Source organism: Cololabis saira, chromosome 4 (genome assembly GCF_033807715.1).
Source record: "Cololabis saira isolate AMF1-May2022 chromosome 4, fColSai1.1, whole genome shotgun sequence".
NCBI classification, from domain to species: Eukaryota; Metazoa; Chordata; class Actinopteri; order Beloniformes; family Belonidae; genus Cololabis; species Cololabis saira.
Window position 1 is genome coordinate 37,804,422 of NC_084590.1, and position 19,255 is coordinate 37,823,676.

The 19,255-nt window shown below is 38.4% G+C and overlaps 3 protein-coding genes across 3 annotated transcripts; 2 read left to right on the forward strand and 1 right to left on the reverse strand.

The window, feature by feature from the left end:
- Positions 1-338: 338 nt before the first annotated feature.
- Positions 339-1,292, reverse strand: LOC133442425 (olfactory receptor 13H1-like). Its single transcript, XM_061720417.1, has one exon. It carries the CDS (start codon positions 1,272-1,274, stop codon positions 339-341), a length of 936 nt encoding a protein of 311 aa, XP_061576401.1. The 5' UTR covers positions 1,275-1,292.
- A 10,105-nt stretch (positions 1,293-11,397) lies between these two features.
- Positions 11,398-12,333, forward strand: LOC133442558 (olfactory receptor 52B2-like). Its single transcript, XM_061720564.1, has one exon. It carries the CDS (start codon positions 11,398-11,400, stop codon positions 12,331-12,333), a length of 936 nt encoding a protein of 311 aa, XP_061576548.1.
- Positions 12,334-17,704: 5,371 nt separating this feature from the next.
- Positions 17,705-18,643, forward strand: LOC133442559 (olfactory receptor 52B2-like). Its single transcript, XM_061720565.1, has one exon. The coding sequence runs from the start codon at positions 17,705-17,707 to the stop codon at positions 18,641-18,643; it is 939 nt and encodes a 312-aa protein (XP_061576549.1).
- Positions 18,644-19,255: the final 612 nt, after the last annotated feature.

Below are 19,255 nucleotides of genomic sequence, written 5' to 3' on the forward strand. Positions count from 1 at the left end.
AGAAAAAAAAAACAAGAGTTTGAATTAATGTTTACTCTTTTAGTTTCTAACACATTTTTATGAGAATCTGTAAAGTTTAAAGGCAGTAAATGCTCTATGTGACACAAACTGGTCTTTAAAAATGGCTCACATAGTTTCCTGGGAATAACACAATCAGGTAAATTAAAAGTGTAATAACTAAAAATGTGTATGTTTTCAGTCTTTAATTTATTTGTTTGCAGTTTACAAATGCATCACACAACTGAAACATGCTGTGGAAACACTGTTACAGTGGCTAAAAGCATTTAGCCATGCACCTTTTTACACTTAAAGCAAAGTAAGAACAGGGCAAAAAGATATTAGGTTCTAGTCACTTTTCTCCTCAGTATTTGGATGATTTTATCTCGCAATGATCTTGTTTGCATTCCATAAATTATTGGATTTAAATTGGCAGGGACAACATGAAATAAAATATATGCAATCTTCCTTAAATCTGGATAATCTGGGAAACGGTGTAATATAATTGTTAAAAACCCAGACCACAGCATGATAAGGTAAAGAACTAGATGGCTTGTGCAGGTTTGCAGTGCTCTGTTATTCAGTTCTTTGCTTTTCTTCATCCAGCAGATGAGAGCTATTCTGACATACGTAATCATTATACCTCCCATTGAACAAGTGAACAGCAGCACAGTGAAAAAGAGCCCATATATGTTGTTGATGGACACATCCTCACAAGAAAGCTTGAACAGTGATGCATTGTCACAATATGCATTTTGTATAACAGATCTACAACGGGACAGCCTCACTGTGAGACCTATCAACACGGACACGAGCACTAAAGACACCCCCCAAGCAGTTGCCGACAGCCCGATTACAGTTCTGGTAGTCATAATTGAGCAGTACCTCAGGGGGTGACAAATTGCTACATATCTGTCAATTGCCATGATGACGAGAATCATGTGTGATGCTGATCCAAACGTGTGGCTGTGAAAAGCTTGAGCCACACATTGGCTGTAGGTGATAAAACGCTCTGTTGAAAGCACATGAGCCATCAGCTGAGGCAGCAGGACCGTGTTACCAATCAAGTCGTTCACAGACAGATTGCAAAACAGAATGTACATGGGCTGGTGCAAACTCTTTTCAGTGATGATGAGTGCAAGAACACCAAGGTTAGAAAAGAGCAGGCAGGAGTAAACAAAAAGAAGCAAGAAAAACAGAGGATAAGTTAACTCTGGAGATATTTCAAATCCTTGGATCTCGAGGATGTCACTTAAAATTGTTGTGTTTTTGTCCATTTTGCTTCATTTGGTGGAAAATCTAAATTAGGAAAAAAGAAAAAATATCTACAATGATCTCAGAGTACATAGTGCATATGAAAAAAACAGCAAATATGTTGTCTTGACATGTATTCAGTTTTTCTTTAATCTTTCAAAAATATGTCTTTCAATAACATTATAGATTTCAGGATTAAAGACAGAGCATGGCGGCATTACATGAAGCAAAAATGGGACCCCATATGTAGAGACTTTCTTTAAACATATGTACAGTTAATACCTCACAAACATTTAAACCAGACACTGGTACCCAGCTGTATGACATGTATGATAAATACCTTTCCTCAAAGCTAGCAGTTGTTTTCTTCAGGGTGAGAAACCTTTGATATCTCTTGACTGTCTTCAACATTTGAGCTCCAATTCTTTACGTAACAAGAGTTTGGCTTGATTGAGCTGCATTGAATATGAAAGCTTCAGTTATATAGTTGTTTTGTTTTTTTTTGTCTGGGCTTATTCAGTCACGTGTTGAAGAGTCTTTTACAGAGGCCCTGAGGGGCGAAGGGAAGCACAACAACACTGAACAGAATACAAAGGCAAAAATATAATGTTTTGGACAACACACCAACTTTTTAAAAAGACACATTTCAGAAAGCGTAGCATCACAATCGGTTTTTTATGATGTAGAAACTTTGCTTTTGATGCTTTTTATTCTTTTTATAAGGGCCCGAGCACTCACAGTGCGAAGACCCTATTGTATCTGTAGGAATTTTCCTTTTCTTTTTCCTTTTTATTTTTACGACGAAAGGAGGGTCTTTTTGCCCCCCTAAACGTGCCCAAAAAGTCCCCAAATTTTGCACGCAAGCCAGGCCTGGCGAAAAATTTGATATTTAATGGTTTGCATTAATGGGCGTGGCAAAATGGCTCAACAGCGCCCCCTAGAAAACTTTGTGCCTCAAGCCCCACAATACGGTTTGACATACGTACATGAAAACACACCTGTATCATGTCGCAACTTAAAGAAAATTCTCTTGGCCGAAACTGAACAGGAAGTCGGCCATTTTGAATTAATCGTGTAATTTTGGCGCAATTTATGCCATTCCTTCGGCAGTTAATACGGCCCGAACCGTAACGTGGACCCAGGTGTGTTATACATCATCTCCATCCTGCGACGACGCGCATTACTTTTCTCAGTCAAAAGCGTTACTGTGGCGATAATAGATGCCAAAAAGCGCGGCCCCACTTCATCTGGTTGGTCCATATTTAATAGTTCCTACTTTCTGCCATAACTTTTGAATGGTGTGATATAAAGAGTCATGGGTGGTGTCATCTGACTCGGTATTGAGTACTTGACCTTCATTAGCCTTAATTAGCCCCGCCCCTTCTTCTGATTGGTCAATATTTGATAGTCCCTATTTTTTACTATAACTTTTCAATGGTTTGACATAGAGAGTCGTGGGTGGTGTCATCGAACTCGGTTTTGTGTATTTAACCTTCATTGGCATGAATTAGCCCCGCCCCTTTTTCTGATTGGTCGATATTTCATAGATCCTATTTTCTGCCATAACTTTTGAATAGTAGGACATACAGAGTCGTGGGTGGTGTCATCTGACTCGGTTATGACTCCTTCACCTTAATTGGTGCAAATTATCCCCGCCCCTTCTCCTGATTGGTTGATATGTGATAGTTCCGATTTTCTGCAATAACTTTTGAATGGTTTGACATAAAGACTCGTGGGTGGTGTCATCGGACTCAGTTTTGAGCCCTTGTCCATAATTGCTGCAAATTAGCCCCGCCCCTTCATCTGATTGGTCCATATCTGATAGTTCCTACTTTCTGCCATAACTTTTGAATGGTTTGATATAGAGAGTCGTGGGTGGTGTCATCCGCTAAATGTCCAGGCCTGAAGAATCTACATGCAAGTCATACAAGCACTTCCACTGCAGCACGCCTGAACTTGCACAAGGGTGGGAGGGCCCGTTCATCGCTGCTTGCAGCTTTAATTATTATTATTCGTTTGTTTCCTTGTATTATATGAAATACAGGGGAAACTTTAATGGAAAAAAATGAGACTCGTGTCAAATCTGATTCTTTTAAAAGAATTGTGTTCTTTTGCAGATGTAGTGACTCAGATTTGGACCTGGCTACTCCTTCAGACTGGTCCGTACAAACAAACATCAAAATCTAATCAGTGAGATGGGACCTTGTTGACTCCAACTACAAATAAATATATCCAAAATTGACAGAAAATATATATCTAAGATATACAATGATCCTTTGAAGAGACTTAAACCATGACTTCTGCAACAATTCATTGCCCTTTGGGGTATTAATGAAGTTTTCTGAATTTAAATTGAATTAATATGGTTTCTCCTTTTAAAAATCAACAAAACAGCCAAAAAAAAAGGAACAAAACAAACAAAAATACACAAACACCTTCTAAAGTTCTCCTACTTTTGTGTCAAAAGTTTCAACAGTCAGAAAACAACATTTATTTTATGGTGACATGAGTCATTGAGGAAGACGTTGAAGTTGTCGCGAGGGATAACCCGGGCCGGGAGTCCAATGTGGTGCCAAAGGGTTGTTTTCTTGCTGATTGCTGTAAAAACCTCAAATTAATGGAAAGATCACATCTGGAAATGTTGGCCGGCTTCACAGTTCCAGGGCAGTGAGTTGTTAACCTTACATGCTATCCATCAAACTCAACAGTCACAAGAGAAGTCACTTTTTCATTTTCCTTCTCTGGTCTAGTCAGCAGTTCACCAGACAAAAGCCATATCAGTAGGTGTTTTTAGCAAGGATAAAACATCTAGCAACTTTAGACAATTCTTTTGACCTTTTTATTGCAGCTTAAAATCATTTTTTAGCCACTTTAACCTCTTAGATAAGGTGTGAGAGCTTTTTCGCAGTACTTACAATTTTACTCTAATTTGTCAATAAATGGAGTAAAGTGGAAAAAAAAGAAAAGTATGCTATATTACTTCCCTTTGGAATATAGTAGATTGGAATAGATAATAAACTACAGATACTTTAGTTTTGTACTTCAGTTGTGTATGGAAGTGATAAGGTTTTTAATATTCAGCTATAGAAATCGTTTAAAAAAAAATATATCCAGAAATTTCAGTTTTAGGGATTTTAAATTCTCTTTTTTCCTTTTAATCTGGGAAGATCTTGACCGTGGTAGGTTTTTCCATTCTTTTTAAATTGAATTTACAATTTTTTTATTCTTTTTACAACTGTATGTGTCACGGGTATGGTGAGGACCCAAAAGCACCACAGGCAGAGGGGTCTGTAATGACTTATTATTCACTGCAGTCTTTAACAGTTTACTTTATACAGTGGCAGGGTGAAACGTCTTGGCTCACAGTGATCTTCTGCAAGATCAGAGAAGGAGTGAGCCTGGTGTCGCTGACTGATGGCAAAGCGCACAACTGGTGGATTACCTAGCTGGCAGAAATGTCCAGTGGTGAGCTGTGTAACCACAGAGCCGAGCAGGTGTGTAACCAGCAGGGAATAGGCGAAACTTGAGGTCGAAGACAGAAGGGTCGGGGACAGGCAAGGTGGGGAAGAGGTGATCAGTCCGGGGAAACCACTGGAAAATCAGGCATAACACAAGAACAATCTGGCACTGAAGCAAAGACTGGAGCAGGCTTAAATGCAGCCAGGGCCATCACAGGTGTGGACAGTTGGCCTGAGGAGGAGGCGTGGCTAACAGGTAGAGTGGAGCAGAGACAGGTGAGTGGAGTGATACCAGCAGACAGGAGATGAGCAGACTGTGACAGTATGCATATATATTAATGGTTTGTAATAGATTTGGCAAAATGTTAAAGTCACATAAATGCATTTTAATCTTGCAACAGATTTTTTTTATTTGTTTTGTGCACGAGTATGTGTGAGGGTAAGTGTGTCCTTCACAAGCTTTCTTCACAGTCTTCCATTTTTCATTTACTGGTTCTGCCAAAGACTAAACTAAAATCTCAGATAAACACAAAAGAACAGAAAAGAAAGAAAAAAAAAAGACTGTGATGGTTGCTGTGTGGTGACTGTATGCTGCGCTATGATGTAATAACTTTAGAAGTTTATGTATCATGGTCTGTGCGATGTAAATATTGTTCAGAGATTCACCTAGTGGGAAAAACATATTATACAGAGATGTTAATACATTTTTCCACAACAGTCTGCTCCAACCACTGCTGTCAAAATAAGCTCCAGAAAAAGATGCTAACCAGCTAGGGTTGCCACCCGTCCCGTATAATACGGAAACGTCCTTTATTTGAGAAAAAAATATTGCGTACCGTATTGAACTAATACGGGACGCGATTTGTCCCGTATTTTCATTAACGCCCCATACACACGTCTGTCACACACACACATCAACACTAAATTGATCAATAATAACAAAATAAAACACAGGAAACATTAAGGCCAGCAAAATGTTTGTGGCGGGAGAACAGGACCTGCTCCGTCTGTGCCCAGATCTTTCTATGTGCCAGACAGCGCTGCGGGGAGGACTCGGGCTTCACCTCCAGGTAGGGGTTGGGAATTGGGAATTAAAAGTTCCGTATTGAACCAATACGGACACATATTATGCCAGGCCCGGTTCTACGATGGTGCATAAGCAAGCATTGCACCCTCAGTTTGTGTTTGCGTGCTCAGTTGAAAAGTAGAAAAGAAAACTGACAATGCGCCCGCGTTAAGCCTGATTTATGGTTCCGCGTTAAATCGACGGCATGGCTATGGCGATGGGTACGCGTGCGACGCGCACCGTACGTTCGCGTCCCCACGTATCCTACCCCATAAACTCTGCGTTGGTGCAACGCGGAACCATAAATCAGCCAGTGTCCGTCACTGCGTGCAGCAGTTACCTGCACCAGCAAGACGCTGCTCTCTGATTATGGCTCACAGTTTATGAAAACCCCAAATAAAAAATAAATTAGAGAATATGTTATGAAATCAATAAACAATTCCATCATCAAAATTATAACAAATAAAGGTTCAAAATATCATGCTTTGCATGTAATAAGACTAGGTAATATATTAGTTTCACCTTTTAAGTTGAATTATTGAAATAGATTAACTTTTACACCAAATTCTAGTTGAATTATTGAAATAGATTAACTTTTACATCATATTTTAGTTGAATTATTGAAATAAGTTAACCTTTACACCATATTCTAGTTGAATTATTGAAATAAGTTAACTTTTACACCATATTCTTCACCTGAAGCAATATTCTACACCTTGGCTGATGTGGACATACAGTATAGGAGGCTATTTCAGCTGCTATATGGTTGGCTGTCTGTACAGTCATGCAAGTTCAATGCTATTAAAGAACACGTTTTTTCATATAAAATAAACACATTTTTATGCAGTTTAGAAGTTTTGGGGCTTTCTTTTGGCTCCTGCGCTGCTGAAATTGGGGCGTCCTTTATTTCTATTTCTGAAAGGTGGCAACCCTATAACCAGCAGTCCTGTTGCTGACTTGCATTATTTTGAGACAACAAATTAAACAAAAAAAAAGAAAAGAAAATCCATACAAAGAAACTAAATACTTTTATTTCATTCACTGACTGTTTCTTTTCTACAGTAACTAACGCATATCAGTGTAAACCTCGGTCATGTAAAATTTCTTGAAAACAAAAAGGAGCATAGAAAAAATTCTTTGATGTGATTTTTTTCTTCGTGTGTACATTACAGAAACCGAAGACTCGCATCAGCAAAACTCCCTGGAAGTATATTTGTTAAGGTTTCCATAAAAACACCAAAAGAACTTGCAAACTTACAAAGAAAAGCTGATCTAAGGAATGAGCACAGTATAATTAGAAGATCAAAACAATTATCAGCTCAGCTTAAGGGTCCATCATGTCCATTTCTCTGGGGTGAGATCATTAGTCCTTCCTAATGTCCTGGTGTTCTAACTGGTCCTCTGTGTGTATGAAAACTGCTTTACTGGACTCTTATGACCACCATGATCTTTGCTCTTTTTCAGGTAGTAGTTTTCAGTTAGAACAAGCAATTCTGGTAAGGCTGAACAATTGCTTTATAAATATTCAATACAAATGTTTTAATATAGACTATTTAGATAATACCGTCAATATTTTATAAAAGCATTATCAGAAAAATAAAATCTTACAAAAAAGTATAAAGAAGCTAGGTTAAAAAGTTGAAATATTTGATTAATGACACTGTGATGAAAGTTAAATCAAATGTTTAACAGTTTTCATGTCAGTTGCGTTTTCGTATAAACATTTGAAACACGTATATGCCTGCCAGGGGTATTGATGAACAACATTCATCATCGACTGGAGATTTGCCATTTGTCCGGGGATTAATTACGATGTGAAACTGTTAATAACAATCACTGAATCACATCTCAAAGGAGCTCATTAATAAGAATGTTTTGACAAAGTAATGAGACTCCTGGCTTATGTAATTCTTCCTTTTGGAAGTGTATTTGGTTACAAATATCACTCACAGAAAAGTTTTCAAAAAACAACAAAAACTTTAATCTACTACTTGTTAATCTGTTTAACCTCTTTTGAACTGCAATATCTTTATTTTAAAAACTATTTTTATTAGGAAAATACAAACAAATCAAAAATTACATTGCCAAAAACGTATACACATGAAAGCTGAATTAGGCATTTTTTTCACCTTTTTGTGAAATCATAGATTTCACAAAAAGACCAATGCATACTTTGTTTTGTTTTGTTTTTCAAAGAACTGAATATTGTATATTTTGCAGCTTTGCAAAAGGTCCATTCTGGCTTACTACACAAGTTCAATTGCTCAACAGGATATCTGTGATAATCTGATTCTCCTCTTTATGAGTCAAGCACAAGCTTTCTGTATCTGAAGCTGGTCCAGGTTCTGTAGAATGAGTTATATAATAAAATAACCAACCAGCTCTCAGGAAAAGACATTTCAAATACTCTTCTGGGACAGTTGAAGCACTACACTGTGTAAGTCAGCCATGACATAAGCATTGGTGTACCTTTTGATACATTCAAAGACACTTGCTTTTGCAATTTTGGTTTTTCTTGGCCTTCATGTAGGGAGATTTCTTCATTCCTGGGATCTTTTCACAATATACATTTACAGTATATGGTGAAAGATTCAAGTTCTGTACAGATTTTGCTGCCACATCAGTGAAAGAAAAATACTGTCATTATTACGATATTAATTTATTGTATAAACAATTTCTTTTTCAAGTTTGTACAATATGTTATCACTGTATCACGTTTGAACAAGGCAGCACGGTGGCTTATTGGTTAGCACTTGTTGCCTTACAGCAAGAAGGTTCCCGGTTCGACTCCCAGGCCCGGCAGGAGTCTTTCTGTGTTTGCATGTTCTCCCCGTGCTTGCGTGGGTTTCCTCCAGGTACTCCGGCTTCCTCCCACAGTCCAAAAACATGCATACTAGGTTAATTGATGATTCCTGGTTTGGTCCTGTTTGTCTGTATATGTGGCTGGGATAGACTCCAGCGGACCCCCGTGACCCTGCACAGGAGTAATAACGTAATGATATATTAATCAAACATAATAATGTGATAAGATATTGTACAAATCTACCGCAGCGTTAGGAGTGGGCCTGATGGGGCTAGGTCCACCCACTCCTACTATTGGCCCACCCTGATCGACAGACAGAATTTTTACATTTATTTTTTGAATATCTAATTTTGTATTATTTTGATTAGTGGAATTAACATTTGGATTCAAAATGTAAACTAAAAATATTTCCTTTTTATGAAAATAAATCTTGTGAAGTCTGGACCAATCACAAGTCACAACACCCTGGTGCTGCGCCTGGTACAAATATAAAATATACATTGTTAGGGAATTAACATTTCACATTATAATGTGATATAACTCTAAATTTTCTCTAAAGATGGTGCCAGTTCTATGCTTCTGTAAGAAATACATGTTTTTATGCAAAAAAAAAGTGTTACCGGTACTCATGAAAAGTAGGATTTGTTTTGAAGGATCTTTTGCAAGACAGAACAGGCAAGTGTAATAACAGAACAACTAGGACATTTGTTTAGTTTTAAATTAATCCTTGCCTTCCTCAAAAATGTAAATGACTTCCTTTGTTATTTCATGGATAAAATACCTGTCATGAACAAATTTCAAGGGTGCTCTGAGGTGAGCAGTGCTTAAGGGTATACAATAACCTGCTCTCCATCCCTACCACCCCTGCTTCATTACAGCTGGTCTTCAAATGTCCTAAATATACAGACTCACATCAAACAGTTATAGGTTTAACTTGCTGCTGTCTTTTTTGTCAGCTGTCTATTGTTGTTTTCTGTCCTGTTTCCGCTTTATCTGTTTCCCATTCATTAGTTCCCTCTGTTGTAATCGATTCTTAGTCATATAAGGCAAGGCAAGTTTATTTATACAGCACAATTCAACAAGGTGATTCAAAGTACTTTAAAAAGGCATTAAAACATAAATGAAAAGCACGATTTAAAATCTAAACAAAAAAGAAAGAAATAAGAACAATAGATAAAATAAGATAAAATCAGTTGATGATTAAGTTTTGAAAAGTGCCAGTGCAGGTATGGAGCTTTATTCAAAGCCATTAAGTGCTTGGGGTACTGTATGTAATGTACATGAAAACAGACAAAGTAATTTCAGTAGCCATATGTAATTCACGATAGAACATAAACATTTTTTTCTTCAAAAGTCTGACTTTGTACAATTTTATGCAAAATATTAAAATTTTAAAGTTGATGAGAACAACTCACCTCAAAATGTTGGAACCTGTGCAACTCAAGGCCGGAAAAGTAAACAGGACTAGCAGGAAAAACATCTTGCAGCAAGTTAGTGACAGAATTATGTATGAAAAGCACATCCTAGACACACTCTCTCTCAGAAGTGAAGGCAGGAAGAGTTTCACCAGTCTGAAAAATAAATAGATAAATTCTGGAACAGTTACAGATAAATGTTCCTTAGAGTAAAATTATGAAGACTTTTAATCTTTCATCATATGCAGAATATTGAAGAGAATAGCAAGGGATGATGGCAAAAATTTGTATTGGAGGTCATGCTCCATTATAGGCTGTCATGATTTTATTGTGGAAATCACTGAAGGGGCTCAGGGGCAATACTAGAAATCACTATCTAAGAACACATGCCTTCCCATGCCATCTGCTAAAGCTCTCTCATGCAATGTGACCTAGAAACACTATGCACTTCGCTAGACCAATGCATACGTATTTAAAATGGACTGAAGAAAAATGGAAAACTGTCCTGTGGTCAGACAAAATCTGAAATTCTCTTTGGAAACCATGAACACTGTGTTCTCCGGACTACAGATGAGAGGGACCGTTAACCAATTGAGAGGGACCGGACTACAGATGAAAGGGGTGTATTAATGCCTTGTAATATGTTGCATATCTGGACAGGGATATGAACGGGATATTGCAATTTTAATGCAACACATGTTCCCATCCAGACAAGATCTTTCTCAGGATAGGCCTTGTATCCTTCAGAACAACAGTGCTAAACCAAATACTAGATCCATTACAAAAACATGGCTTTGATGGGAACAGTCCATGTTCTGAACTGGCCTCCCTGCAGCCATGGAGCACAGCCACTTATTAATCATGTATCAATCTTAATAAATCACTAAATAAATGAATCAACTTTCTTTTAAAAACAATCTGGGCTGTTTTTTTTTCCAAGTTTGAAAGCACAAATATTTTAAAGTCTAGTGTTTACTAGCTAATTAATCTGATTTCACACTTACTAGATTACTAGATTTCTACATTATTATTTTGTAGTTTCTAGATTACTAGATTTCCTACTCTAGTAATTCATTTTCAATAAATAAAAAAATATACCAAACAAAAAAACATAAAAACTTTCACAATCGTGTTCCTGTAAAACCTGAAAACACATTTTAGGTATCCAGTTGTGTGTTTGTCCTAGCAACGCAATTCATAATCCCAGAGGAAAAATGAAGAGAAATCAACAGCGGAGATGTAATAAAGCCAGACGGGCAGAGCTGGTTGCAGCAGTCCAAGCAGCCAAACTACAAGAACGATGTATTGATTTAAATGCGATTGCTGCGGACTCACCCCACCTGTCACTGCCTCTGACAATGACGGATTTTCATGAGCGCTTTTTGTGTAGTGATTTGAGTGAAAATGGAAAACAAATCATCTGGATTCAGTTCTCATTTAACCCTGGACCCATTTTTTATTCCACCTAGAGGAAAGTATCCCATATTTTTTCTCGGTATTGTGATTTACTTGTCTGGAATGTCCTGCAATCTGATCCTACTGACTTTAATCATACTGAAGAAGAACCTTCACAAGCCCATGTATTTTATCCTGTTCAGTCTTCCCCTCAATGATCTGATCGGCATAACTGCAATGTTACCCAAAGTACTTTCAGATATTGTTACAGAAACACATAAAGTTTACTATCCTCTCTGTGTTTTACAAGGATTCCTGCTGCATATGTACGGAGGTGGAATTTTATTTATCCTTGCAGCAATGTCTTTTGATCGTTACATTGCCATCTGCATGCCATTGCGTTACAGCTCTTTTATGACTCTGAGAACAGTTATTTTGATCATCTCTCTAGTCTGGGGTCTGGACTTTGTTTTGATCTTGTCACTTTTCTCTTTGCAGACAAGGCTCCCTCGCTGCAGATCTGTTATTAGAAATGTGTTTTGTGATAACCCATCTCTCCTGAAGCTCACATGTGGCGACACGACAGTCAATAATATCATAGGACTGTTTAACACGGCTGTCATGCAAGCTGTAAGTGTGTCCATTCAGGCATATTCCTACATTAAAATCCTGATTACTTGTATGGGTGCAAGTAAATCAGAAGAGAGGAAAAAGGCCATCAACACTTGTGTTGCACAGCTGCTTATACTTTTTATTTTTGAGATTACAGGAACTTTCACAATTTTATCTCATCGGTTCAAAAATGTCTCCACTGACTTGCAAAAGATCATGGGTATGCTGATATTTCTGGTACCGCCACTTCTAAATCCAATTGTGTACGGTCTTTACACAAGTGAAATACGAAACACTCTCCTGAGAATCTTGAAGAACAGAGTATCGTTATGAAGTTTTCACTGACATTACAGCGCTGGTATTGATTAATTTTTGGGTCAAAAATCAACTAAATCATGTAAAAAAAATGATGAAAGTCCTCAGATATATTCCAGTAAAAATATGGAATAGACAATGAATCGTACTAATAACAAGAACTTAAAGATTTAAGAAAAGTTTACCAAATAATTTTTTTTCTTTTTGCTACTTGTGTGAAAATGTTATCTTCTTCCTCTAAATTACCCAGTCACAGGAAATCTTTCTCCACATCTGAGATGTAATTAAGATATTAGTTTTAATTTTGCATAGACTGACTAGGTGTAAGTTGTGATGTAATTTAACAGAACATAGTGAGCCAAGGATGTTTAAGATGCAGTTATGAATAACATGATGAAAACTTGGTGCTCTGTCCATTTTATATAAATAATGACAATATTCTTGTTATAGTTTTAGTTGCTTTTTATTCAGTTTTTTTGAATTTTCACTTGGTATGTACAGTGGACTGTGTTAAGTACAACAATACATACTGTAGGTATATAAATGGTGTAAGTTTACCCTGTAACAATTTAAACGATTCCAAGTGTGCGTGAGCGTGTGCGTGTGCGTGTGCGTGTGCGTGTGTGTGACAAAATAAAATCCCAATATTCTGAAACAGTTAAAGTTCATCATGTGTCACTTGTGCAGGTTTGTAGAAACACATTGTAGTACATTAACATACAATTCCAGATCAGGGGCCACAGTACAATCTTGCCATTCATTTTGGTGTTTATTGTGGGCTTAGGTTGAAGACCAACAGTGTCCATAGTCAGAGGCTTCTTCAGATCGGCTGCAACACAGACCGCTCAAGAGATTCTTTATGTCCAACAGCAATATATCTTTACAATAAATCTCTGAAGAGACTTAAGTCATGGATATTCAAATATTTTCATAGAATTTTTTTTTTGGATGGTGAAGTACAAATGTTAAAATTACAGACTTTACATCACATGTACAACCATATGCAAAAACAGAAGAAGAGAAAAGAAAAAAACACAATAGTAAACCTTACTACTACATCAAATGGGACGGGAAGGTAGATGGTTAAAGGCCAGGGTTACCTTGTGCAGGCATAGAGGGTTCATTGAAATAGTAAAATGGCTTCCACATGTTATAAGATGTCTTAGCATAGCCTTTCAGTAGTTCAATTTCTCTATAGCTTTAAATGGGCCAGTACTTCCTCAAGCCAGTGTTTTGAGTCTTAAGTCATGAAAGCAACTGCAACAATTAATTTTCCTTCAGATAGTAATAAAGGATTTTCTAGTTTGAAATAATTTGTCTTTCACTTTTGTTTTTTGTTCCAGTAAATGTTGGAATCACTCTATTTTAATTGCATTTTCCATATCATCCCAACTTTGTTGTCAAATAGTCAGACCTCAGTGTTTAGTGTCATTAGTGAAACACAAATGGCATGAACTGGCTGATGTTGGTCAGTTTATGTAGCATAAGCTTATGTCCACATTGTTTGATTGGATGTGATGTCCAACACCAAGAATATCAAATTTATATGGACATATACAAAATATCTATTTTACGCAGCAGCGTGGGACCACATTTTACCCAACTTGTATGGTCCTCCACATAGGTTCTGGATCTAGGATTTTTGTTTGGCTAAAACCAACAAAACCTTATGGACAAAGGCCAGGACAACAGGTGCTAGCAAACAAGTCCCTTCACCAAGTTTGGCTCCACTGTGGGACTCCTGTAACCCCTGCCTGGGCAAGAAACATGGTGCTCCATGTTTTGATTTATCCAGTTCATTTGAATCGCTCTTAGTCTGGCTTATCCTACCGCATCAGTTTATCTTGAAATACACCACGGTGGGAAATTGCCTCCAAAAACATAACTCCTATGATAATTTAGGCACCGTGATGATGTGGCAATTAAAACAGGGGAGGTTTCTTTCTTGAAAAAAAAAAGTTTATTTTTATTCCACCAATTCACGTCAAAGTTGTATGAAGGCATTTTACACACAAACTAGATAAGGCTCTGAAAATTCAATCCTATTCAGTAAGTCCAGTTTGAGTTAATAGGACAGTAACCTAAGGCCACATTTACACGTAGCCGGGTATTTACAAAAACTGATATTTTCCCCTCTACGTTTTCAAAAATATCCTCGTTTACACGGACCCGCATGAAAACGCTGTTAACGTCATGCCAGCCAATCAGAATCCTGGAAAAACATCAACAAATGACACGTGTAACTTCCAGTTAAGGCTGATTTATGGTTCCGCGTTACACCAACGCAGAGCCTACGGCGTAGGGTACGCAGCGACGCACACCGTACGGCGCGCTTCGCCGCGTACCCTACGCCGTAGGCTCTGCGTCGATTTAACGCGGGACCATAATTCAGGCTTTACTTCCAAGACGGAACGAGAGTCTTTCGTTTGGAGTGACAGAGAAGTGGAGTTACTTTTAAGTGTGACTTTAGAATATAAAACGGGTAAAATACAAGAAAATATTGACGGTGGCCAAACTAATTGTAAACACAGGTCGCACACATGACGCTGGTGAGTTTCTAGTGCATAATGTGACGTTCTGAAGCTTAAATCTCCGTTTTCCTCTGTTTTCCTCCGTTTTCGTCCGTTTTCCTCTGTTTAGACGCAAACGTGAAAACAGAGTTTTTGAAAATCTCCACTTTGGCCGGCGTTTTCAGAAATGATCGTTTTTGGGGGCTTTGACCTCCGTTTTCGTGTAAACGAACGGCCAAAACGCATGAAAATGCCTCAGTTTTTGCTCCGTGTAAACGGGGCCTAAGCAGGGATGCCCAGTTTTCTTTCTCCTTGGCCACTTCATTCAGCTTATCTGGAAGGATCCCAAGGTCTACTACCAGGGGTTTTCTACCAGTGGGACGTGATGGGAAAACCTTACCAACAAGTCGTCCAGGAGGCATCCTAACCAGATGAACCTCACCTGGGTGCTCTTATGTTGGAGCAGCGGCGCTACTCTGAGCCCCCTATGGATGATTGAGCTTTTTACGCTATCTCATGAACCCAGAGATTCTGCGGAGCCCAGGCCCGGCTATAAAGAGCTGGCTCCCTCCTCTCTTCTCTCTCTTCTCTCTCTTCTCTCTCAAGCCCTGTCCACTCTCCCATGAAGTTCTCTATGAGCTATGAAGAAGACCACAGCTCCTACTTTAGCATGAAAAGCTAATAGCTATGGGCCAGCCTTCACCAATATCGTGCCTAAGAAGCGTCTGTTGGCCTGGAAATGGCAACCACAGTCTGCAGTGCTGCAATAAGTGCAGCGATCTCCAGATGAGCAGAACGAGGGACTCTTGCATGCCCTGATGACGTGAACGCCTTCGGACCGACCTGGAGCTGAAGGAGGTCCAGCTGCGGTGCCAATGCTGCATCCCCTCATCCACATGGAGACGAGGAGAGCAGGAGAGAGAGAGACGCTCTTAAACCAGGATCACCTGTGGAGCGTAACCATCCAGCTGTTCACCAAGGAACACTGGCCTGCCAGACAAAACCACCTTTTTCATCACTTACAAATATCCACATAACAAACTGCGTTGTGTCTGGGCAGAGAAACATAGTTAAAACATTTAACTAGTTTAGTTTTACGCTGTGAGCCGAACAGCTGATCCCGTCACAACTGGGTTTATTAGCTTAAGCGTGTTTGTTTATTTTATCGTTTGTCTATTGCTGCATCCATTTTGCTGGATATTGATGACATGTTCTTCCACAACAGAAAACAAAGCCCTTCCTTATTTCCCAGTTGAATGACCAGAGCGCACATGTGAAGTCAGTTTCGCATTGGTGCATCTCTGTGTGGGAAACATCAGACGAGCTTGGTTTTCTGATGGGGAGAAGTTATCCTAGTGTCTTGGGTTTTAATTTCTTCTCTATTCCCCTCCTTTTCTCCTACTAACCCCAGCACCCACACGCACAGTCTTATCTTGGCCATAAGGCCTCTGAGTTCTTTTGTTCATCTCACTGGATGAGACGAAATCTCGTCTGCCATTTTGAATCACGCGAGACTCAATCACCATGTGACTCCATCAGCCATATTTCTTTTGCCCCACCACGTGTATGAACAGCCATCGTGACACACACAAACACACACGTACAGTATATAATCTGAAGTTTGTGTTTAATGTTTAGTTAGTTGTTTGCTTATGTGTAGTTTAAGTATCAGAAACTTCATCCAAAGTGTGATTTCGTTATCTTTTAACACTTGTGTAAATGAATTCTGATTCATTTGAATGAGATAAGTTGTTTGTGTTTATTTTGCACATATGTGTTACATTTGCTGGTGTCAAAGGCCTGTGCTTGGACTCCTTCCTTCACTGTTACTCTATAGCATCAACCCTGGCAACAGGCTTGCACGCATAGAATAACAGCTACTTTGAGACTGATTGTGCTGTTTAGTTATTATTTCCTCATAATTCAGGTGGTGCCCTGTTTGGATTTATTCATTTTGATAATTTATTTTGATAATATTTATTATTAATTGTAATAACTATCGTAAGTAAATTATTAATAACTTTCTAATAACTGATCCAGGACTCCCTTTGTTGCACAACAGATTGAATAGTAAATCGAGAGCTTCACATTTTTACTTTGTTCCTTTTTCCACCATGATAGACTGATGTAGCACATCACTGCTGGTGATCCACCTGTCAATCTCCCAGTCTACTCTTCCCTCACATGAACAACAGGTCATTCAACTTGAGTCAAATTCTAAACATATGTAATGCCAGGTTATAGAAATAAATAATATAATTAAAAAGTCCATCAGATACTGTTGGATCTTCCCTTTTATGCAATCGTTTTACTGTGCAAACACAAGGCAACAAAGGAGAAGAAAACTCCAGGTTAACAGGAAGAAAAAAACTCCTGCAGAAGCTGATTTAGGCTGGATGTCTGCGTCGACCGGTTAGGGTCTGTGGTGACAAGGAAGAGAAACCAACAAACACAGTGAGTTTGGTCCAGGGATATCTGCCTATGAGACACAAAGCTGAACAGTGTTAAATGTGATTATGTCACCATAGCAAGCTCTAACTATTTGCTAATTGCTTTCTCAAAAAAAAAGAAAAGTTTGAAAACTAATCTTAAATGTAGAGTTGGTTTCTGTGTCACAAACACAAATTGGAAGCTGGTTCGTGCTTCTCTGTGGACTCACGCCTACACCTCAAGGGTAATAATTGTCTACTTATAAAACAAAGTCTTGTCACAATACAGTAGGTGACAATAAAACATCATACTGCAACAGGTAAGAACCCACATGTATCAGTGCATAGCAGTTAATCTTTAAACAGCTTGTTCATAAAACATTTCTTTCAGGTGAAGACCGGTCTGCAATAAGTAAGTGGACAAAATATTTTAGTAAAGACTGTATCATTATGTTTGGGAATTCATCTTCAGAGGGCTTACTTATGCTTGCAGTTTTGGGTTTACCTTCTACACACATTTATCCAGCTTTTGTTTTTGGAACACTAGCCTATCTATTTATTGTTTTTTGCAATGTATTGGTATTAGCAACAATAGCTGTGAATAAAAAGCTACATAAACCTATGTTTATCCTTCTGTTCAACCTACCCATTAGTGACATAGTGGGTGCAACTGCTTTTTTTCCTCACTTTGTGTTCAGCGTTGTGTCACAGAACAGATTGATTTCATCTCCTGCATGTATTACTCAAGCTTTCTTCATCCATTTCTATGGAACAGGAAACCTGCTGGTCTTGAGTGCGATGGCATATGACAGATATGTTGCTATATGTTTTCCACTAAAGTATAACACTATCATGAGCTCCCCAAACTTAATTAAAATTACTGTTCTAATATGGTTCATTAACTTTTCAATGATGCTTCCACTGTTTATTTTAGTTGCACGGTTCAAATTTTGCAGGACAAATATAGCAGACATTTACTGTAATAATCCATCATTAATGAAATTAATCTGTCAAGACATCAGGGTGAACAACTATTATGGAATAGCTACCATGTTTCTTCTCATGGGTGGTCCACTGTTGATTATTATGTACACATATGTACAGATTTTACGCACATGTGTGATGACTAATCACATAGATGCCAGGAAAAAAGCGATTCAGACCTGTGGTACACATTTAGCTGTTTTTCTACTTTTACAAATAAACACAGCCTTTACGTTAATTTCTCATCGCATTGAGAATGTGTCTCCGTTTCTGAGAAGAGCTCTTGGAGTGTCTGTTTTAATTTTTCCTCCTTTCTTGGACCCAATCATTTATGGCCTGAAAACCAGAGAACTGAAGCAGGGTATAAATATGTTCCTCAAAAGAAACTTTGCTTCAACAAAGTAGTCACTATTCCCATATTGTCTGTGTGTGTGTGTGTGTGTGTGTGTGTATGTGTGTGTGTGTTTAAATTACAATATTACACTTTTGATACACATCCTCTCATATGACCATGAGGTACAGTTTTCTTTGTCTCCTATTTTTTTTTGTTTTACCAAAAGCTGCATAGACACAATTTGCACAGCTGTCTGTGTGGTTCTGGGCTGTAGGAAATATTCATGCGGTGCTCTGAGTAGATCATACATAAAGCAGGACAGGATTAAGGGGGAAAACCCCCTCCACTTTTTTTTTACAGCACATTAGGAAGGAGGAACAGGTCTGCAGTTGCAATGGTATTTGTGTTAAATTCACTGTCTGTATGTTTTTGTGAGATGCCATCAATGCTTCACCAGTATGCACATTTGCTCAATTCAAACCCTCTGGTGAGTTGTATGTATTTTAAATTACTTCATGTAGTCCTGTGAATGTAACTTGAAGCAAATCTATCACCGTAATAACTTTACATTTAAAGGAGCATGAGGCTCCTTTTAAGAAATGAGACTCTCTAGCGCCACCCTTCACCACGACGGCCGCCGGGGGTACTGCAGCCAACAGTGAAGCTGGCACGGGAGAACGGGG